This window comes from Hemiscyllium ocellatum, chromosome 6, assembly GCF_020745735.1.
Source record: "Hemiscyllium ocellatum isolate sHemOce1 chromosome 6, sHemOce1.pat.X.cur, whole genome shotgun sequence".
NCBI lineage: Eukaryota > Metazoa > Chordata > Chondrichthyes > Orectolobiformes > Hemiscylliidae > Hemiscyllium > Hemiscyllium ocellatum.
The window spans coordinates 123,834,321-123,858,283 of record NC_083406.1 but is presented as its reverse complement, the minus strand read 5'-3'; the positions used below and the strand labels follow the sequence as shown (position 1 = coordinate 123,858,283).

Sequence of the window (23,963 nt, the reverse complement as noted above, 5' to 3'; positions counted from 1 at the left end):
CATGTTCTACGTTCTCTCAGGCATGATGCCCACTTCATGAAACCACACTGACCCTGCTTGATCACATTATGTATTTCTGTATGTTCCTGAAGGCCATGATAGGCTCTAACATTTTCCCAATGACCGACGTTATACTAACCGGCCTGTAGTTATCTGTGTTTTCTTGTAAATTGTAAATGTAGGCGTTACACCAGGCAGGTTTCCAATGCTCTGGGACTTCACCAGAACCCAAAGAATTGTGGAAGATTATTACCAATATATCCACCATCTCCATGGCTACTTCATCAATAATGATAGTCATTGTATTTATTTACTTTCCTCCCTTTGCCCCTTGCTTATTTAGCAGTTTGTGAATGTAGTGAATGTCTTCTGCAGTGTAGACCGATGTAAAGTATTTATTCACCTTCTCTACCATCTCCTGGTTTACTCATCATTATCTCCACAGTCTCGTTTTGAAAGGATTGGACCCTCTGGCAGCAGGAAGCATGAGTCCCCTGATGGGTGAGTGCCGAACCAGAGGACACAGCTTAAAAATACGGGGTAGAACATTTAGGACAGAGATGAGGAGAAACGTCTTCACCCAGAGAGTGGTGACTGTGTGGGATGCTCTGCCCCAGAGGGCAGTGGAGGCCCAGTCTCTGGATTCATTTAAGAAAGAGTTGGATAGAGCTCTTAAGGATAGTGGAATCAAGGGTTATGGAGATAAGGCAGGAACAGGATACTGATTAGGAATGATCAGCCATGATCATATTGAATGGTGGTGCAGGTTTGAGGGGCTGAATGGCCTACTCCTGCACCTATTGTCTATTGTTTTGGAAAGGGCTTTGGTGCTCTCTCCCTTTTTATTGAACTAAGCTCCTACTGTGCATCTCAAGTTTACCTCCCGAGTTTATCCTCTCCCTCTTGATAATAGTTTGGTCATTTATTGTTGGTTTTTAAACCTTTTCCAGTCCCATAGCTTCCACAAAACCTTTGCCACACTGTGTGCATTTTCTTCCAATTTGCTGCTATCCTTAACCTCCCTGGTGAACCATGGTTGACTATCCCCTTTCAACAATCCTGTTCCTCACTAGGAGATATCTTTGTTGTGAGTTATGATCTAATTTTGAAACCATCTGCCATTATTCCTCAATTATCTGTGGTTAAACTCCTCCCAGTCCACCCCACCCAGCCCAGCCTTCATCCTACCACAATGATTCTTATTTAATGTCAGCACAGCCGTTTCCATCCCAAGTTTCTCCCCCTCAAACTGAATACCGGATGGTCACTATTTACTTGGAGATCTTTACTCTGGTGCATGTTTATTAAACCTGCCTCAGACACAAGACTGGATTTAAAATAGGCCGATCCCTGGTTAGATCCATAACAGATTATTCCAGGAAACTGTCCCAAATACACAGAATCCCTACAATGTGGAACCAGGCCATTTGGCCCATCAGGTGTACACTGACCCTCCAAAGCATCCCACAAAGACCCATCCCATCCCTGTACCCCTGCATTTCCCCTGGTTAACCCACCCAGCCTGCACTTCCCTGAACACACTCAGCTACTTCACTGGAATCGAACCTGGGTCCCTGGCTCAGTGAGGCAGCGGGGCTAACCCCTGAGACACCGTACCCCTCCCCCACGGAGACACTGCACCCACCCCCCACTGAGACACTGTGCCCCTCCCCCACTGAGACACAGTGCCCCTCCCCCACTGAGGCACAGTGCCCACCCCCCACTGAGACACCGTGCCCCTCCCCCACTGAGACACCGTGCCCCTTCCCCACTGAGGTACTGTGCCCCTCCCCCATTGAGGCACTGTGCCCCTCCCCCACTGAGGCACTGTGCCCCTCCTCCAGAGACACCATGCCCCTCCCCCACTAAGGCACTGTGCCCCTCCCCCACTGAGACACCATGCCGCTTCCCCACTGAGGCACTGTGCCCCTCCCCCACTGAGACACCATGCCCCTCCCCCACTGAGACACTGTGCCCCTCCCCCAATGAGACACTGTGCCCCTCCCCCACAGAGACACTATGCCCCTCTCCCAGAGACACCATGCCCCTCCCCCACTGAGGTACTGTGCCCCTCCCCCAGAGACACCATGCCCCTCCCCCACTGAGGCACTGTGCCCCTCCCATAGAGACACTGTGCCCCTCCCCCAGAGACACCATGCCCCCCCCAGAGACACCATGCCCCTCCCCCAGAGGCACTGTGCCCCTCCCCCAGAGACACCATGCCCCTCCCCCACTGAGGCACTGTGCCCCTCCCCCAGAGACACCATGCCCCCCCCAGAGACACCATGCCCCTCCCCCACTGAGACACTGTGCCCCTCCCCCAATGAGACACTGCTCCCCTTCCCCAGAGACACCATGCCCCTCCCCCACTGAGACACTGTGCCCCTCCCCCAATGAGACACTGTGCCCCTCCCCCACAGAGACACTATGCCCCTCTCCCAGAGACACCATGCCCCTCCCCCACTGAGGTACTGTGCCCCTCCCCCAGAGACACCATGCCCCTCCCCCACTGAGGCACTGTGCCCCTCCCATAGAGACACTGTGCCCCTCCCCCAGAGACACCATGCCCCCCCCAGAGACACCATGCCCCTCCCCCAGAGGCACTGTGCCCCTCCCCCAGAGACACCATGCCCCTCCCCCACTGAGGCACTGTGCCCCTCCCCCAGAGACACCATGCCCCTCCCCCACTGAGGCACTGTGCCCCTCCCCCAGAGACACCATGCCCCTCCCCCACTGAGGCACTGTGCCCCTCCCCCACTGAGACACCCTGCCTCTCCCCTCCCCCACTGAGACACCGTACCCCTCCCCCACTGAGACACTGTGCCCCTCCCCCACTGAGACACTGGACCCCTCCCCCACTGAGACACTATGCCCCTCCCCCACAGAGACACTGTGCCCCTCCCCCACTGAGACACTGTGCCCCTCCCCCACTGAGACACTGGACCCCTGCCCCACTGAGACACTGTGCCCCTCCCCCACTGAGACACTGTGCCCCTCCCCCACAGAGACACCATGCCCCTCCCCCACTGAGACACTGTGCCCCTCCCCCACTGAGACACTATGCCCCTCCCCCACTGAGACACTGTGCCCCTCCCCCACTGAGACACTATGCCCCTCCCCCACTGAGACAATGTGCCCCTCACCCCACACAATTGCCAGGCAATGACCAACACCAATAAGAGAATCTAACCACTGCCCTTTAACAGTAAATCGCATCACCACCATCTCTGAATCCCCCCCCCCCCACCCCCACATCAACATCCTGGGGGTTACCAGTGACCAGAACTAGCTATATTGATACCATGACCATCAGAGCAGGTCAGTGGTGAGGAATCCTGCGGTGAGTAACTCCCCTCCTGACTCCCCAAAGCCTGTTCACCACCTACAAGGCACAGGTCAGGAGTGGGGTGGAATACCCCCCTCTTGCCTGGGTAGGGGCAGCTCCAACAACACTCAAGAAGCTCAACACCATCCAGGACAAAGTAACCCACTGAATTAGCACCACATCCACAGACACCCACTCCCTCCACCACCAATGCTCAAGAAGGTCAGGCAGCATCTTCCAAACCCTGGCCATTTCCATCATGAAGGACGAGGGGGAGCAGGTACATGGGGACACCACCCCCTGCGAGTTCCCCTCCAAGCTGCACACCATCCTGACTTGGAAATATATTGCTGCTCCTTCAATATCATTGGAATTCCCTCCCTCAGGGTATTGTGGGTCTACCCATAGCACATGGACCACAGTGGGTCAAGAAGGCAGCTCACCCCCACCTTCTCAAGGGGCAACTAGAAGCAGGTAATAAATACTGACCCATCCAGCAACTCCCACATCCTGTGACTGAATTTTAAAAATCTTCAGCATGAGGCAGATTGGGAGAGAGATGGGAATGAGACTCTGCAGGAACCACCTCAATGTCCATTTATTTAACACTTTAGTCCAAACATCTATCCTGGGCCCCTCACTGCAGTCCCCCCCAGTCCCCCCCAGCCTCCTGCCCCAGCTCATATCTAACAGAATGTATCACGCCCTGTTATTCCACTTCTGAAAGTCACAACATAGCTGCTGTAAATAATATTTGATTAAAAAACATGTTTATATGTTCCAATCTCCAAGGGAGAGTTGAGCCCCTGGGGGTTGGAAAGGTCCAAGCATCACGTCATTGTCAGGTTGACACGTCAGGTAACCGGCTGCAGAAGGAGCATCCATCACCAGAACAAATACTGAGGGGTCAGAAACACAAGGGGGAAATCGGGAAGATCCACAGCCAGCAATACAGACAGAGAGAGGGCAAGAGACAGAGAGAATAAACTCTCAGGGGCTGTGTTGCTCTCTTTTCCCCCATTCTTTCTGGGAATGAATATCCTCTCTCTCTCTCTCTCTCTCTCTCTCTCAGTAATTCTCGAATTCTTTCTGTCGCTCTCTGCCAAATTGGCTTCATTTGGACAGTGATTAGTGGTTGGTCCCATCACTCCCTGTCACCGAGGTCAGACTAGGAGAGTGAAAAGCAATCACAGAGCAAGGTACCAAAGTGAGAGAGAGAGAGAGAGAGAGAGAGAGAGGCAGAGAGAGAGAGAGAGGAAGGAAGGAAGGAAGAAGACGTGAGACATATTGAGAGAAAGAGAGGAAAACAAGAGAGAGAAAAACAGAAAAATCTTGATCTTGGATGACAAAGGTGTAGAGTGAGCAATGAGCTCAGATAATTATACAGCTAGAGGTGTACACCAGAGAGAGAGAGAGAGAGAGAGAGAGAGAGAAAGAGAGGTAAAGAAGACAGGAAGAGGGACAGAGAGAGGAGACAGAGGAAGGAGGGGACAGTTGGGAGTTGGTGAGTGATTGAGTGGAGCTGTCAGAAACAGGCCTCAGAAAAACACTTTTGCATTTAATTGTGAACACTCTTGTGCTGATTTTAATGAGTGGTTCACTTCTAGTTACTGAATCCTTCTGGAATTTTCCAAGGTTGGATTAATCTGCCCTGTGGGGAATGGGGCAGGTACAAACACCAATTACAGAGCAAGAGGGAGGTCTCTGGGTAGTTAATGTGACAACAGGTTCCAGCAGCAGCCGTCGGGCAGGGGACAACTCCCAGAGATGACGCTGACGATGTAACACAGGCATCAGAGCAGTGGGTGAGGGAGACAGAGACAACTAACACATCAGCATGGACACTCAGCCCCTGGTTTTCTGACCAGGGACCACACAGGAGACACTGTTTGTGTCTGTGTGTGTGTCTGTGTCTGTGTGTGTGTGAGAGACGGGGTAGTCAGTGTCACCCAGAGGTGCAGTATCGGACGGGATTAAACTGACTGGAAGAGACACCAGAACGAAACAGCTTCAACCATGGAGCATCTAACGGTGAGTAAGAGCAATTCAGAACGGGCAGCTTCGGCCAAAATTAATTGTTATTTAATTATTTAATAATTATCAATGTCATTGATCAGCTTCTTAAAGCAGAGTTTAGAGATGCTGAGATTAATCTCCTCAGAACAGAGCAAAGGGAGTTTAACGCAGATGTGGAAGGGGTCACCATGAAGTAATCCAGGAGTTAGTGTTCCCAGGGGCAGGAGGGGCAGGTACCAGAGGAAGACAGATTGAGGGGAATCAGGGGTTGGGTTGGATTGGGTGGTTGTGGGGGCGAGCTGATTGGTTATCCCACAGCTAGAGCATGCTGCCTGAGGGGCAACTGGGAGCAGATTCAACAGGAACTTTCCAAAAGGGAACTGGGAAAAGAGGTTGAGAAGTTTTTGGGGTTATGGAACAGGGCAGTGGGAATCCCAGATAGCTCTTTCAAAAGGCCAGCAGGGAATTGACGGGGTGCTGAATGGCCTGAAAGTACAGTGCGAGAAATGTGAGGGGAACCATGTTTTATTTTGAGTTAATGTGATATCTAACACAGAGTGGGGGATACAGGACTCTCCTGGTAATAGCTGCTGCACTGGGGTACAATGCGGTCACCCCCTGTCCCTCTGCTAACTCCTGGCACTGTCAGTAAACACCCAAGCCTTTCCACTCAGTGGGTCAGTAAATTGGTTATCAACACAGAGACAAATTTCTATCCAAATTCACACCAACTACATCCTCTGGATAACTACACCCTTCCGCCTGCATCACTACATTCCCTGCTCTTCCATTTAGGGTGGTCCAATGGCTCAGTGGTTAGCACTGCTGCCTCACAGCGCCAGGGTCCCAGGTTCAATTCCAGCCTCGGGCGACTATCTGTGTGGAGTTTGCACATTCTCCCCGCGGCTGTGTGGGCCCTTCCCATAGTCCAAACCTGTGCAGGTTAGGTGAATGGGTGAATTGGCCATGCTAATTTGCACACAGTGTTCAGGGATGTGTAGGCGAGGTGCATTAGTCAGGGGTAACTGTGAAGTAATGGGGAATGGGTCTGGGTGGGTTATTCTCCGAAGGGTCAGTGTGGACTTGTTGGGCCGAAGGGCCTGTTTCCACATGGTAGGGATTTAATGATTCAGATTTCAGAGCAACACAAGCTTCCTGTGGCCACTCCCTGATTACAGACTGCCTCTTATTGTACCCAGCTTTCATTCAACGACTTATCTCTAAATGCACTGCCCCCTCCCTCCCAAATCCCTGGCTCCCACACTGACAGTGTCCCCAGGGAGAGGGGCTGGGCTCTGTACAGAACAGGAAGTGCTGGTTCCCACTGCCTGCTGAGTATCAAGGGTTCTAAACTCTCCCGGTCCCTGCCATACCCTGTGGGAAGGCTGAAAAACAACAGCAAGCTGCATTCATAAAGCACCTCATGGGAGCAATTATCAAACAGAATATGACACGGAGCTGTGTAAGACCATTCGATACTGAAGCAGAAATTAGGCCATTCAGCCCATCGAGTCTGCTCCAGCAGTCAATCATGGCCGACATGTAACCCCTGATCCCAACCAATCAGGAACCTACATAACTAGAGGAATATCGGGAGAGTAGGACAAGTCTGAAATGAGGAATGAAGTGGGCTAAAAGGGGTCATGAACAGCTTTAGTGAGCAGAATTAAGGAGAATCCCAAAGCATTTTATTCTTATATAAGAAGCAAGAGGGTAACTAGAGAAAGGATTGGTCCACTAAAGGATAATGAAGGAAGGCTGTGCGCTGAACCTGAGAGAATGGGTGAGATTCTGAATGATTACTTTGCATCAGTGTTCACTGAGGAGAGGGACATGATGGATGGTGAGGTTAGAGATAGAAGTTTGATTAGCCTGGATCATGTTGACATAAGTAGGGAAGATGTGTTGGCTAGGCTAGAGGTTATTAAGGTGGACAAATCCCCAGGACCGGATGCGATCTCTCCCAGGTTGCTGAGGGAGGCGAGAGAGAAAATAGCTGGGGTCCTGACAGATATTTTTGTGATATCCTTAAATACAGGTGAGGTGCCAGAGGACTGGAGGGTTGCTCATGTTAACCCCCTGTACAAGAAGGGTAGTAGGGATATTTCGGGTAACTACAAACCAGTGAGCCTGACATCGGTGGTGGGGAAGTTGCTGGAGAAGGTACTGAGGGATAGGATCTATTTATATTTAGAAAAGAATGGGCTTATCAGTGATAGGCAACATGGTTTTGTGCGGGGGAGATCATGCCTTACCAACTTAATAGAGTTCTTTGAGGAAGTGACCAAGTTGATAGATGAAGGAAGGGCTGTTGATGTCATAGACATGGACTTTAGTAAGGCATTTGATAAGGTTCCCCATGGTAGACTAATGGAGAAAGTGAAGTCACATGGTGTGCAGGATGTTCTAGCTAGGTGGATAAAGAACTGGTTGAGCAACAGGAGACAGAGAGTAGTAGTTGAAGGGAGTTTCTCAAAATGGAGAAAGGTGCCCAGTGGTGTCCCACAGGAGTAAAAAATGAGGTCTGCAGATGCTGGAGATCACAGCTGCAAATGTGTTGCTGGTCAAAGCACAGCAGGTTAGGCAGCATATTCCTGAGATGCTGCCTAACCTGCTGTGCTTTGACCAGCAACACATTTGCAGGTGTCCCACAGGAATCAGTGCTGGGGCCTCTGTTATTTGTAATATACATAAATGATCTGGAAGAGGGCACTGTTGGTCTGATCAGTAAGTTTGCAGATGACACGAAGATCAGTGGAGTAGCAGAAAGCATAGGGGACTGTCAGAGAATACAGGAGGATATAGATAGACTGGAGAGTTGGGCAGAGAAGTGGCAGATGGAGTTCAATCCAGGTGAATGTGAGGTGATGCATTTTGGGAAGTCTAATTCTAGAGCGAAATATACAATGAACTGAAGAGCCTTGGGAAAAGTTAATGAGCAGAGAGATCTGGGAGTTCAGGCCCATTGTTCCCTGAAGGTGGCTGCACAGGTGGATCGAGTGGTCAGGAAGGCATGTAGTATGCTGCCTTCAACAGACGGGGGATCGAGTATATGAGCTGGCAGGTCATGTTAAAATTGTACACAACGCTGGTTCAGCCGCATTTAGAGCTGCAAATGTGTTGCTGGTCAAAGCACAGCAGGCCAGGCAGCATCTCAGGAATAGAGAATTCGACGTTTCGAGCATAAGCCCTTCTGGGCGCCACATTACCAAAAGGATGTGGAACCTTTGAAGAGGGTGCGGAGAAGGTTTACGAGGATGTTGCCTGGTATGGAAGGTGCTAGCGATGAAGAGAGGTTGTGTAGGTTAGGTTTATTTTCATTAGAAAAAAAGGAGATTGAGGGGGGACCTGATTGAGGTTTACAAAATCATGAAGGGTATAGACAGGGTGGATAGAAATAAGCTTTTTCCCAGGGTGAGGGATTCAATAACCTCTTGCTTTCAAGGTGAGAGGTGGAAAGTTTAAGGGGGATACATGTGGCAAGCACTTCACACAGAGGGTGGTGGGCGTCTGGAACGCGTTGCCAGCAGAGATGGTAGAGGCAGGCATGGTAGATTCATTTAAGATGCGTCTGGACAGATGCGTGAGTCGGTGGGGAGCAGGAGGATACAGATGTTTAGGAATTGGACAATAGGTGTAGACAGTACATTTGGATCGGCTCAGGCTTGGAGGGCCGAAGGGCCTGTTCCTGGGCTGTACATTTTCTTTGTTTTTTTTGGATCTCTGTCTTAAACACACTCAGTGACTTGACCCCCACAGCCCCCTGTGGTAATGAGTCCCACAGATTCCCCACCCTCTGGCTGAAGAAACCCCTCCTCATCTCAGTTACAAAGGGTCATCCCTTCACCCTGAGGCTGGGCCCTTGGGTCCTACTCTCTCCTCCTGATGGAAACATCTTTTCCACGTCCTCTCTATCCAGGCCTCGCAGTATTCTGGAAGTTTCAATCAGATTCCCCCTCATCCTTCTAAACTCCATTGAGTACAGACCCAGGGTCCTCACCCGTTCCTCACATGACAATCCCTTCATCCCTGGGATCATTCTTGTAAACCTCCTCTGGACCCCCTCCAAGACCAGCCCATCCTTCCCTAGATACGGGGCCCAAAACTGTTCACAAGGTTCTGAATGTGGTCTGACCAGAGCCTTATCCAGCCTCAGCAGTACAGCTCTGCTCCTGTATTCCATCCCTCTTGAAATGAATGCTTACATTGCATCTGCCCTCCGAGCTGCCACCTAAACCTGCATGTTCACCTTCAGAGAATCCGGAACTGGGACTCCCAAGTCCCTTTGTGCTTCTGATTTCTGAAGCCTTTCAGTGTTTAGAAAATAGTCTGTGCCTCTATTCTTCCTACCAAAGGGCGTAACCCCTCCCTTTCCCACATTGTATTCCATCTGCCACTTCCTTTCCCACTCTCCCGGCCTGTCCAAGCCCTTCTGTAGCCTCCCCACTTCCTCCCCACTATCCGTCCCTCCACCTATCCTTGTGTCATCTGTAAACTGAGCAGCAGTGCCCTCAGTTCCTCCATCCAGACTGTTACTGTATAATGTGAACAGCTATGGTCCCAACACAGACCCTGCAAATCCTGGTCAAGGGGGTGAACTCTAAGGAGAGCCCGGATGAAGAATAGAGAAGAATCCCAGATTCCTGATCTTTTTGGGACCGGGCAACATCAGGTGGAATTTTTCCTTCCCACTAATTTTTTATACATGTCTTAAATGTGAGGAGCTGCCCTTGGACAGGGTAAACAAGGCAGGGGAATACACAATGAATGGGAGGACCCTGGGGAGCACAGAGATTCAGAGGGACTGTGGTGTGTATGTACCCTGGTCCCTGAAGGTTGATACAAGGGTTGAGAAGGTATATGGTCTAGTTGGTTTTAGTATCCGAGACACAGAGTTGAAGAGCCGGGATATGATGTTGGAACAGGGTAAAACATCAGTCAGGTTACAGTGAGAGTATTGTGGGCAGTTCTGGAATCCACATTATAGAAGTGATGTGATAACACTAGGGAGGGGGCAGAGGGAGAGTTATCAGGGTGCTGCCTGGGCTGGAGAGTTTGTCATAAAAGGGGATTGGACAGATTTTGGAATTGTTCTCCTCTTTTTTTATTCACTCTTAGGATTGGGCCTTGCTGTCTGGCCAGTATTTTATTGTCTGTCCCTAGTTGCCCATGACATCAAGGCTGTATTGACAGAGTGTGGCATCAAGGAGTCCTGGCAAAACTGGAATCAGTGGGTATCAGGGGGCAAACTCTCCGCTGGTTAGAGTCATACCTGACACATAGAAAGATGGTTGTGGTTGTTGGAGGTCAGTCATCTCAGCTCCAGGACATCTCTGCAGGAGTTCCTCAGGATAGTGACCTGGGCCCAACCATCTTCAGCTGCTTCATCAATGACCTTCCCTCCATCATAAGGTCAGGAGTGGGGATGGTCACCGATGATTACACTATGTTCAGCACCATTCATCACTCCTCAGGGACTGAAACAGGTCAATGTTCAAATGCAAAAAGATCTGGACAATATCCAGGCTTGGGCTGACAAGTGGCAAATTACATTCACACCACACCAATGCCAGGCAATGAACATCAGCAATAACAGACAATCTAACCACTACCCCTTCACATTCAGTGGTGTTCCCATCACTCAATCCTGCATTATCAATACCCTGGTGGTTATCATTAACCAGAAACTCAACTGGACTCGCCAATGAACACAGGAGCTACAAGAGTTTAGATTAGGGTGGTGCTGGAAAAGCACAGCAGGTCAGGCAGCATCCGAGGAGCAGGAAAACCCAAGTTTCGGCAGGGACCCTTCTTCAGGAAGGCTTTTGCCCGAAACATTGATTTTCCTGCTCCTCGGATGCTGCCTGACCTGCTGTGTTTTTCCAGCACCACTCTGATCTAAACTCTGGTTTCCAGCCTCTGCAGTCCTCACTTTTGCCTACAACAGCTACAAGAGCAGGTCAGAGGCTGGGTATCCTGCAATGTGTAACTTCCCTCCTGACTCCCCAAAGCCTGTCCACCATCTACAAGGCACACATCAAGGATAGAATACTCCCCATTTGCCCTGGATGGGGGCAGCTCCAACAACACTCCAGAAGCTTGACACCATCCAGGACAAAGCAGCCCCCGCTGGATTGGCAGCTCATCCACAAACACCCACTCCCTCCCCCACCCACACTCAGTAGCAGCAGTGTGTACCATCTACAAGATTCACTGCAGAAACTCACCAAAGACCCTCAGGCAGCTCCTTCCAAACATGACCACTTCCATCTAGAAGGACAGGGGCAGTAGATACATGGGAACACCACCCCCTGTAAGTTCCCCTACAAGCCACTCCCCATCCTGACTTGGAAATATATCACCATTCCTCCAACATCACTGGGTCAGAATCCTGCAATTCCCTCCCTAAGGGCATTGTGGGTCTACCTACAGCACATGGACTGCAGCGATTCAAGAAGGCAGCTCACCCCCACCTTCTCAAGGAGCAACTAGGGATGGGTAATAAATGTTGATTCAGTCCATGATGTCCTTGGTCAATGAAGGAATAATAGTGTGAGTTTGATGTATAATGGTGTGTGTTAGCACACAGGTACTGGATCAGGGTTAGTACACTGGGAGGTGCCTGACTAGGGAATGATGGGAGTTCTGCACATGCTAACTGAACATTTGCTGATGCTCATTTTACTCAATAATTATATTTACCTATGCTCCCCTGCACCCCCCATCCCCCATCCCTCATGTCCCTGGGGCTTGATAAAGGTTCTGCTCCTGATCCTAATCCTGTCCTTCTGTGTTCATCAACCCAATAGTCAAATCCCAATTTCTCCTCCTTAAGCTCCCACAGTTAAACCCGCTCCAGGAATCATTCATTCTACACTGCCCACAAACAGAGAGGAAATCCAAGCCAGTGAGAGAGGGAAAGGGTCTTTAACCCTTCGGTGATGATAGCTGACAGGGGTGGGGGTGGAAGTTGTTGGGTGGTGTAGTGTTTGACTCTCTTGAAGTTGTGTCCTCTGACCCCCCCCTCCTGCCCCATGCTCTGTTTTCAGGAGGACAACTGGAAGGAGATTGCGGGGAAGAAGATGAAATTCCCACCCAGTCTGATTGGAGCCATCTATGATGGGAACTTGGCCAAACTCTACAAGTTACTGCAGACGAGTGACGGGCTCCTGAGGCAGCTCGATGACTCGGAAGACCGATCCTGGAGAGAGGCTCTCAATCTGGCCATCCGCATGGGCAACGAGGAAATTATCGTCAACCTCCTGCGACTGGTCAAGTTCGACTTCCGGCAAATCCATGAGGCCCTGCTGGTGGCTGTGGACATGAACCTCATCAACGTGGTCAAACTCCTGCTGGAGCGGCTGGACCAGCAGAAAGGAGTCAGTCACAACAAGGTGGACATCATGTCCTTCTCCCTGGCCATGTTCGACCACTCCATCGACAGCTCACGGTTTGCGCCAGGGGTCACACCGTTGACCCTGGCTTGCCAGAAGAACCTTTTTGAGATTGTGGATCTGTTGATGAAGAAGGGCCACATCATTCCTAACCCCCACAAGATCTCCTGCTCCTGCCCAGAGTGTCTCAACGCCCGGCAGTATGATATGCTCAAGTTCTCGCTGTCTCGCATTAACACCTACAAGGGGCTGGCCAGCAGACCATACCTGTCCATTGCCAGTGAAGACGCCATGTTGAGTGCCTTCAAGCTGAGCAGGGAACTCAAGCAGCTATCTAAGAAGGAGCCTGAGTTTAAGGTTGGTGACTCCACACTCGATCCAACTGAGCTTGACAGGGTAGACCAGACAGTGACATGTTTCTGGGTGACTCAAATTGAGGTGGGGGGAGGGGGGGGGTGCGGTGGTGGGGAAGTGGAGGTCGGTATTGCTGCCTTCAGCAACTGTGGGGCTTTGGAGAACAACTTTAACTCTGACAGCGCGGCACACCCTCAGCACTGACCCTCCGACAGTGCCCACTCCCTGAGCACTGACCCTCCGACAGTGCGGCACTCCCTCAGCACTGACACTCCGACAGTGCGGCACTCCCTCAGCACTGACCCTCCGACAGTGCGGCGCTCCCTCAGCACTGACCCTCCGACAGTGCGGCACTCCCTCAGCACTGACCCTCCGACAGTGCGGCGCTCCCTCAGCACTGACCCTCCGACAGTGCGGCACTCCCTCAGCACTGACCCTCCGACAGTGCGGCACTCCCTCAGCACTGACCCTCCGACAGTGCGGCGCTCCCTCAGCACTGACCCTCCGACAGTGCGGCACTCCCTCAGCACTGACCCTCCGACAGTGAGGTACCTTCACTGGAATGAAAGATAATTTATTATGAACCATAATTTGACCATAATTCACTTCCTGAGATATTGGGTCAGGTGAACAAACGCGTGGATGAAGACGTCAGTCTGAGGAACCTCTTAAAGGAAGGGGTGATGAGACATTCTGAGCGTGGGACTGTGGAAGGCGGGGTTTATGGTGAGTGATACAACACTCGGGGTGGGCCCTATAATTGTGGTGATTCAGGAGAGGAAGGGGCTGAGACCACCTCGGGGTTTGCAAACCAAGGTGAGATTCTCATTTGAGGAGATTATTTCCCAGGAACACGGAGGGAGACAGGGAATGGGGATTTGTCACCAGTTTATATGTGGCTGCAATGAGTGACAGATTCTCTCAGTTGAGATGGAACTCCTGATATTTTTCAATCATTGAAATCTCTGAATGTCCCCCTCACTATTATCATTCCGATGTCATCTCCACCTCATCATTAAATCCTTGGTGTTTCAGTGTCTCTCAGTGGAGGTAAAGTCCTATCTGGATAACCCTAGACCAGAGACCCAGGTCATCTTCATGGTCACTGTCGGGGGGTCAGTGCTGAGGGAGTGCCGCACTGTCGGAGGGTCAGTGCTGAGGGAGTGCCGCACTGTCGGAGGGTCAGTGCTGAGGGAGTGCCGCACTGTCGGAGGGTCAGTGCTGAGGGAGTGCCGCACTGTCGGAGGGTCAGTGCTGAGGGAGTGCCGCACTGTCGGGGGGTCAGTGCTGAGGGAGCGCCGCACTGTCGGAGGGTCAGTGCTGAGGGAGTGCCGCACTGTCGGAGGGTCAGTGCTGAGGGAGTGCCGCACTGTCGGAGGGTCAGTGCTGAGGGTGTGCCGCACTGTCAGAGGGTCAGTGCTGAGGGAGTGCCACACTGTCAGAGGGTCAGTGCTGAGGGAGTGCCGCACTCTCGGAGGATCAGTGCTGAGGGTGTGCCGCACTGTCAGAGGGTCAGTGCTGAGGGAGTGCCACACTGTCAGAGGGTCAGTGCTGAGGGAGTGCCGCACTCTCGGAGGGTCAGTGCTGAGGGAGTGCCACACTGTCGGGGGGTCAGTGCTGAGGGAGTCATGGTCATGTTCATGGAGAAATTTGAATTCAATGAAAATCTGGAATTATGATTTTAACACTGACCATGAAGCTGTTACTGATTGTCAAGAAATCCCTATCAGCTTCACTACTGTCCTTTAGGGAAGGAAATCTGCTATTCCTACCTGGTCTGGCCTACATGTGACTCCAGACCCACAGCAATGTGGGTGAGTGATTAATTACTCTCGAACATAGACAGACCTCAACCCCAGGCGCAGATCACGAAGAGGAACAATTGCTGGCCTTACAAAGAGACAGGCACTTCTCATGAACAAATAATCTCAAATAATCTCCCTCTTTTCCAGCCGGAATACCTGAGCCTGGAGGAACTCTGTGAGGACATGGCTGTGGAATTGCTCGGAATGTGCCGGAATCAGAGTGAAGTGAATGCTGTGCTCAATGACTGTGGGGAGGAGACCGTAGAAGATGGAGATAACCAGGCCTTCGAAGAAGGGATTCCCAACCTGGGCAGGCTGCGCCTCGCTGTCAACTATAACCAGAAGAGAGTGAGTGTTACTGTAGCTCAGATACACCCTTCCCTGTTTTCCCAGTCTCCCGGAATTCCCTGGGTACACCCCTGGGTAAACCCCCTGGGTACACCCCCTGGGTAAACCCCCTGGGTACACCCCCTGGGTACACCCCCTGGGTAAACCCACCGGGTAAACCCTCCCCGGGTACACCCCTGGGTACACCCCCTGGGTAAATCCCCTGGGTACACCCCCTGGGTAATCGCCCCAGGTACACCTCCTGGGTACACCCCCCCAGGTACACCCACTGGGTAAACCCTCCCCGGGTACACCCCTGGGTACACCCCCTGCATAAACCCTCCCACCCCTGGGTACACCCCTGAGTAAACCTCCTGGGAAACCCCTGGGTAAACCCCCTGGGTAACCCCCCCCCGGGTACACCCCCTGGGTATGTCTAGGTAAACACCCCCTCCCCCTGGAACACCCCAACATTAGCTTTGACAGTGCTCACCGGCTGAGCCTCTGCTGCCCTCTGGTGGAGATTTCCAAAGACTCACAACATTTCATCCCATCTCAATCCAAACTGCTCAGCCCCTTATCCTGAAACTATTCCCAATGTTCCAGATATCCCATCAGGAAGGACAGCCTCTCAGTATCGACCCTGTCCAGCCCCTTCACTATTTTATTTGTACCATGGGATCATCTCCTCATCTCAGTTTATCATCATTAGATAATCCCTTGGAACCAGCCTCATTTCAGCCCATCTCGAGCCAGCCTATCCTCACACACAGTTCCCAGTTATGGTCCCACCAATACCCTGTACAATTACAAAGAAACCCACTGCACTCCACATCTTTTCAAACTCACACTAGCTTCCTGAGGAGGTGCCCTACTTGCAGCTTAATGTCCTTTAATTCATGTACATGGATGGCCAGGTCCCTGCACCTGGACAACTGGGCACAGAGTCAGTCACTTAGTGGAAGGAAGGATTGGGGCAGCTCAGTGCTCAGCACGGTCACCTCACAGCACGAGGGACCGTCGGGCGACTGTCTGTGTGGTGTGTGTACACTCTCCCCGTGTCTGTGTGGTGTGTACACATTCTCCCAGTGTCTGTGTGGAGTGTGTATGCTCTCCCCATGTCAGTGTGGAGTGTGTACATTCTCCCCGTGTCTGTGTGGAGTGTGTACACTCTCCCTGTGTCTGCGTGGAGTGTGTACACTCTCCCGGTGTCTGTGTGGAGTGTGTACATTCTCCCCGTGTCTGTGTGGGTTTCCTCCCACAGTCCAAACCTGTGCAGGTCAGGGCAGACTGGCTGTGGGAAATTGCCCAGAGTGTCCAGGGATGTGCAGACCAGGTGGGCTAGCCTTGGGAATGCAGGGCTACAGGGATAGGGGGTGAGTCGGTGTGGGATGCTCTTTGGAGATTTGGTGTGGACTCAATGGGCCGAATGGCCTGTTTCCACACTGTAGGGATTCCAGACTCCCATTTATAAATGCCTTGGCATAGTTTTGAGGTTTATTAGACCTAACACCTGCAATATTTCAGAAGGGCTGTCTCATGATGAAAGGAGTTTATGCTGGATTTGTCTAAAACACTGCCCAGGCGACAGTCCAGGTACTGTGCGCAGTTCTGGTCAGTACATTATAGGGGGGATGTGATTGGATGAGAGTTGGTGCAGAAGATGTGGTTGGAGCTGTTAGGGAGGATTGGATAAGCTGCAGTTGTTATTCCGGGAGCAAAGAGGGTTGAGAGGGGACCTGATGGAGGTCTATAAGATTGCGAGTGGCAGATATAAGGGAAAATACTGGAGGAATGTAAATGTGGTTCTGTTGTTTCAAAGGAAATGCCAAACAACTATAGGCTGATTCCTCTCACTTTGTTGGTGGGTACGTTGATACAATCAAAGATTCACAGAGAAGCACAGCACGGTAACAGACCCTTCGGTCCAACCCGTCCATGCTGACCAGATATCCCAACCCAATCTAATCCCACCTGCCGCAACCGGCCCATATCCCTCCAAACCCTTCCTATTCACATACCCATCCAAATGCCTCTTAAATGTTGCAATTGTACCAGCCTCCACCACTTCCTCTGGCAGCTCATTCCATACACGTACCACCCTCTGTGTGAAAAAGTTGCCCCTCAGGTCTCTTTTATATCTTTCCCCTCTCACCCTAAACCTATGTCCTCTAGTTCTGGACTCCCTGACCCCAGGGAAAAGACTTTGTCTATTTATCCTATCCATGCCTCTCATGATTTTGTAAACCTCTATAAGGTCACACCTCAGCCTCCGACGCTCCAGGGAAAACAGACCCAGCCTGTTCAGCCCCTCCCTGTAGCTCAAACCCTCCAGTCCCGAGAGAACAGATAAAATTAAAAAGCTATGGACCAATCAGGAATGGTCAGTGTGCCTTTGATAAGGGAAGGCAGTGCCTGACAAATTTGATTGAATTCTTTGAGGAAGTGACAAAAAGGATCGATGAGGGTAGTGCAGTGGATGTTGTCTACATGGATTGTAGCAAGGAGAAAGTGAGAAGGCATTTCACAAGGTTCCACATGGCAGACTGGTTAAGAAAAGTAAAATTCCATGGGGTACAGGGTGATATGTTGAATTTAATCCAAAGTTGGCTTAGTAACAGGAAACAAAGGGTAATGGTCGATATCTGCTCTTGCCAATGGAAAGCAGTTTTGAGTGGTGTTCCGCAGGGCTCAGTGTTGGGACCTCTGCTGTTTGTTTTATACATTAACAAATTGAATTTAAACAATTGTGAAATTTGCAGACAACTCAATAATTGGCTGTGCAGTGGATAGTGAGAGGATAGCTATAAGCTCCAAACTGATACAGATGGATTGGTGGAGTGGACAGGAAAATTGCAGTTAGAGCTCACTCTGATAAGCGTGAGGTAATGCATTTAGGAAGGTCAAACAGTAAAAGGGAATACAGTGAGAGGGAGATGAAGTGAGGTCTCGGTGTGCAAGTGCACAGGTCGCTAAAGTTAGTAGTGCAGAGAGCTAAGGTTGTAAAGAACTGGAGTATTGTATGCAGTTTTGGTCACATTACAGGAAGGATGTAATTGCTCTGGAGAAAGTGCAGAGAAGAATTACCCGAATGTTGCCAGGGCTGGAGAATTGTAACTACGTGAAGAGATTGGGGTTGTTTTCCTTGGAACAGAGGAGGCAGAGGGGTGACGTGATTGAGGTATACAAAACCTGAAATGGTAAACATTGTGTAAACAGGAGAAACCTGTTTCACTTGGCAGAGTTCAAATATCAGTGGTCATGAATTCAAGTGAAGTGGCAAGAGGATTAGAGGGGATGTGAGGAAAAACATTTTTATGTGGAGTTTGGTGGGTATCTGAGTTGGTGGTGGAGTGGTTGGATCAGCACTGTCAAGGGTAAAAAGTGAGGTCTGCAGATGCTGGAGATCAGAGCTGAAAATGTGTTGCTGGTTAAAGCACAGCAGGTCAGGCAGCATCCAAGGAACAGGAAATTCGACGTTTCGGGCCAGAGCTGATTCCTGATGAAGGGCTCTGGCCCGAAACGTCGCATTTCCTGTTCCTTGGATGCTGCCTAACCTGCTGTGCTTTAACCAGCAACACATTTTCAGCTCAGCACTGTCAAGAGCAGAACTCATACTGCAGCTGGACAAGACACTGGTGCGGCCGCACCGGGAGTATTGTGTATAGTTCTGGTCACCGCATTATAGGGAGGATGTGGAAGCTTTGGAAAGGGTGCAGAGGAGATTTACCAGGAGGTTGCCTGGTACGACGGGAAGGTCTTACGAGGAAAGGCTGAGGGACTTGAGGCTGTTTTTGTTGGAGAGAAGAAGGTTGAGAGGTGACTTAATTGAGACATACAAGATAATCAGAGGGTTAGATAGGGTGGACAGGGAGAGCCTTTTTCCTCGGATGGTGAGGGCGAGCACGAGAGGCCCTAGCTTTAAATTGAGGAATGACACATACAGGACAGATGTCAGAGGTAGTTTCTCTACTCAGTAGTACGGGCGTGGAACTCCCTGCCTGCAACAGTAGTAGACGCAACAACTTTACAGGCATTTAAATGGTCATTGGATAAACATATGGATGAAATAGAATAGTGTAGGATCGATGGGCTTCAGATTGGTTCCACAGGTAAAAACAATGACTGCAGATGCTGGAAACCAGATTCTGGATCAGTGGTGCTGGAAGAGCACAGCAGTTCAGGCAGCATCCAATGAGCAGCAAAATTGACGTTTCGGGCAAAAGTCCTTCATCAGAATTGCCTGAAACATCGATTTCGTTGCACTTTGGATGGTGCCTGAACTGCTGTGCTCTTCCAGCACCACTAATCCGGATTCAGATTGGTTCCACAGGTCAGAGCAACATCGAGGACTGAAGGCCCTGTACTGCGCAGGAATGTTTTATGAAACTACAGGGACTATGGGCCATGTGCAGCAAGGTGGGATTAGAAATGGATCTGGGTAAGGGTCAACATAGTCAAGATGGGTCAAATGGCCCTCTTCTGTGCTGCACCATTTCAATAGTTGTATGGATAAGAAGGCACATCTTCCTTCAGTAGTGAGGTCAGTAACTAGGGAGCATGGAGTTAGGTACAAGATAAAGGGCTAAAGGACAGGTTGAGGAGATGGTCTTTCACTCAAAGCATTGTGGGAGTCAGGAACCCAATTTCTGATAGGAGGATTGAGTCAGAAGATCATGTCTGTGTTGCCATTAGCCTCGGCAGCAGTGGGCTAAGAGCTGGAAACTGGAATTCCTGTATTTGACAGGCATGGGCACTACGCCCCAAATGGTCTCTCTCATACTGTAAATCTCTGAGTCTTTAAGAAGCAGCTGAAGATGGTTGGGCTGAGGACACTCCCCTGAGGAACTCCTGCAGAGATGTCTCCATCTCCTTAATGTGTCAGGTATAACACTAACCAGCAGAGAGCTTGCCCCTAATACCCACGGATTCCAGTTTTGCCAGGGCTCTGTGATGTCACACAGAAAGATGTTGTGAAACTTGAAAGGGTTCAGAGAAGATTTACAAGGATGTTGCCAGGGTTGGAGGATCTGAGCTACAGGGAGGGGCTGATCAGGCTGGGGTTGTTTTCCTTGGAGTGTCGGAGGCTGAGGGGTGACCTTATAGAGGTTTATAAAATCATGAGGGACATGGATAGGGTAAATAGACAAAGTCTTTTCCCTGGGGTGGGGGAGTCCAGAACTAGAGGGCATAGGTTTAGGGTGAGAGGGGAAAGATATAAAAGGGACCTAAGGGGCAACGTTTTCACACAGAGGGTGGTGAGTGTATGGAATGAGCTGCCAGAGGATGTGGTGGAGGCTGGTACAACTGCAACATTTAAGAGGCATCTGGATGGGTTTATGAATAGGAAGGGTTTGGAGGGATATGGGCCGGGTGCTGGCAGGTGGGACTAGATTGGGTTGGGATATCTGGTCAGCATGGATGGGTTGGACCGAAGGGCTTGTTTCTGTGCTGCACATCTCTATGACTCAATGATCCGACCGAATGTAGACTTGATGTCAAGGGCTGTCCCTCTCCCCTCCCCTCTGGAATTCAGCTCTTTTGTCCATGTTTGACCCAAGGCTGGAATGAGGTCAGGGCTGAGTGGCCCTGGGGGAATCCAAACTGGGCGTCACTGAGCAGGGTATTACTGAGCAGGTGCTGCTGGATAGCTCTGTTGGTGGCACCTTCCATCACTTTACTCATGATCGAGAGGAGACTGATGGGGTGGTAATGGGTTGGATTTGTCCCGCTATTAATGTACAGGACACACCTGGATAATTGTCCACATTGTCAGGTAGATGCGGGTGTTGTAACTGTCCTGGAACAGCTTGGCTAGGGAAGTTCCCAGAGAAAGTGAGGGCTGCAGATGTTGGGGATCAGAGTCAAGAGTGTGATGCTGGAAAAGCGCAGCAGGTCAGGCAGCATTCAAGCTGGACTGATGAACGGTTTATGCCTGAAACATCGATTCTCCTGCTCCTCAGATGCTGCCTGACCTGCTGTGCTTTTCCAGCCCCACACTCTCGAGTGGCTAGTTCTGGAACACAGGTCTTCAGTCCTATTGCTGGAATGTTATCAGGGCCCATAGCCTTTGCAGTATCCAGTGACTCCAACTATTTCTTGATATCACGTGGAGTGAATTGAATTTACCAGAGACTGGTCTCTGTGATGCTGGGATGACTGGGGGAGGCTGAGATGGATCATCACTCGGCATTTCTGGTTGAAGGTTGTTGTAAATGTTTGATCAAATGCACTGATGAGTTGGGCTCTCCCAACTGTGGGCGGCACGGTGGCACAGTGGTTAGCACTGCTGCCTCACAGCGCCTGAAGACCTGGGTTCAATTCCCGACTCAGGCGACTGACTGTGTGGAGTTTGCACGTTCTCCCCGTGTCTGCGTGGGTTTCCTCCGGGGGCTCCGGTTTCCTCCCACAGTCCAAAGATGTGCGGGTCAGGTGAATTGGCCATGCTAAATTGCCCGTAGTGTTAGGTAAGGGGTAATGTAGGGGTATGGGTGGGTTGCGCTTCGGCGGGTCGGTGTGGACTTGTTGGGCCGAAGGGCCTGTTTCCACACTGTAAGTCTAATCTAATCTAATCTAAAAACATTGAACCAGGGTTGATCCCCTGGCTTGATGGTAATGGTTGAGTGGGGGATATGCTGGGCCATGGGGTCACAGACTGTGCTGGAGTACTATTGGTGAGGAGGAGGTCAGGTATATTTCTCCCTCCTGCTGGTTCCCTCCCCACCTGCCGCAGACCCGGTCTGGCAGTGATGTCCTTTAGGATCCAACCCAGATTGGTCACTACTGGCCTGTGCATGTCTCCCTCGTTCTCTCTATCGCTGTATCCAACCCTTTTAAAACCCAAGGCTGCAGATTGTCAGGGCCAGGGGATATGTTGTTACTTCACCCCATTAATTTCTCCAACACCAGTCCCTCATTTATACCAAATAAAAACCAAAATACCTGCAGATGCTGGAAATCAGAAACAAATACAGAAGTTGTCGGAAAATCTCAGCAAGGTCTGGGAGTATCTGTGGAGAGAAATCAGAGTTAACGTTCCAGGTCCAGCGACCCTTCTCCAGTCCTGAGGCAGGTTCACTCGACCAGACATTGCTTTCTCTCCATAAGTGCTGCCAGACCTGCCGAGATTTTCCGGTAATTTCTGTTTTTGTTTCTGATTTATACCTTTTTCTTTTCATACACATTCATACAGCCTTAGTTCCCCACTGTTTCTGGAAAAAGGTTTTGTGTTTACTGTGAGGAATGATTATTGTTCTGTACCATTTCCTTCCTTATTAAAATGTCGCCTGTCTCTGCCTCCTCAAAGGCTGACGTTTACTCTCATTAATCATTTCCTATTTATAAGCAAAATAAAACGATCTGTCCTTGTGCCTGTCAATCACCTTCTCTTGGATTCACTCTCTCTCTTTTATGCATTTCTTCTTCCTTATTTGCTGCATTCTATAACTTTCACACACCTTCTTCTCACTATACTTTATAGTAACACTTTATTCCTGATTCCTCCTTTATTCCTGATGAAGGGCTTTTGCCCGAAATTTCGATTTCGCTGCTTGTTGGATGCTGCCTGAACTGCTGTGCTCTTCCAGCACCACTGATCCAGAATCTGGTTTCCAGCATCTGCAGTCATTGTTTTTACTGTTTTTACCGTTTTTACCCTGTTTTTACCTTATAGTAACACTAACAGCTTCTTCCTCCAATTAAAGACTGGCTTTAAAACTCACCTCTGGGTCACTATGATGGAGTTTACTGCCGAAAAGGAATGTGTATTTGTTGCAATTAATGTATTAATTAATGTACTAATTCTTTAAATGAGCTATTGCTGACCCAGCATCCTGCCTTTTTACATGGGTTTTCAATTTATTGCTGGCAACCCACTTTCCATGTCTATACAGAGCTAACTTTGTACATTCATCCCCTTGTTTTGGACTGAATTGAATCACTGTCAAACTCAACAGAGAATTCAACAAGGTAAAAACAATGACTGCAGATGCTGGAAACCAGATTCTGGATCAGTGGTGCTGGAAGAGCACAGCAGTTCAGGCAGCATCCAACGAGCAGCGAAATCGACGTTTCGGGCAAAAGCCCTTCATCAGGAATAAAGGCAGTGAGCTGGAAGCATGGAGAGATAAGCTAGAGGGGGGTGGGGTGGGGAGAGTAGCAAAGAGTCACAACATAGTTGAAGAGCTTCTTTAGAGACTGCAATTTCCCTTCCCACGTGGTTAAAGATGCCCTCCAACACATCTCGTTCACATCCCGCACCTCCACCCTCAGACCCCATCCCTCCAACCGTAACAAGGACAGAACGCCCCTGGTGCTCACCTTCCATAAACCAAATCATCCGCCGACATTTCCGCCACCTCCAAAAAGACCCCACCACCAGGGATATATTTCCCTCCCCACCCCTTTCTGCCTTCCGCAAAGACAGTTCCCTCCGTGACTACCTGGTCAGGTCCACGCCCCCCCAACAACCCACCCTCCCATCCTGGCACCTTTCCCTGCCAACGCAGGAACTGTAAAACCTGTGCCCACACCTCCTCCCTCACCTCTATCCAAGGCCCTAAAGGAGCCTTCCACATCCATCAAAGTTTTACCTGCACATCCACTAATATCATTTATTGTATCCGTTGCTCCCGATGTGGTCTCCTCTACATTGGGGAGACTGGGCACCTCCTAGCAGAGCGCTTTAGGGAACATCTCCGGGACACCCGCACCAATCAACTACACCGCCCCGTGGCCCAACAT

General features: G+C 50.4%; 1 protein-coding gene across 1 annotated transcript in view; it reads left to right on the top strand.

Moving 5' to 3' along the window:
- Positions 1-5,341: 5,341 nt before the first annotated feature.
- trpc2b (transient receptor potential cation channel subfamily C member 2b) overlaps positions 5,342-23,963 on the top strand; it is a 47,029-nt gene continuing 28,407 nt past the window's right edge. Inside the window, exons 1-3 of the mRNA XM_060826932.1 lie at positions 5,342-5,356; positions 12,391-13,092; positions 15,042-15,242. Coding sequence (XP_060682915.1) covers positions 5,342-5,356; positions 12,391-13,092; positions 15,042-15,242 — 918 coding nt within the window. The remainder of the gene's footprint in view (positions 5,357-12,390; positions 13,093-15,041; positions 15,243-23,963) is intronic.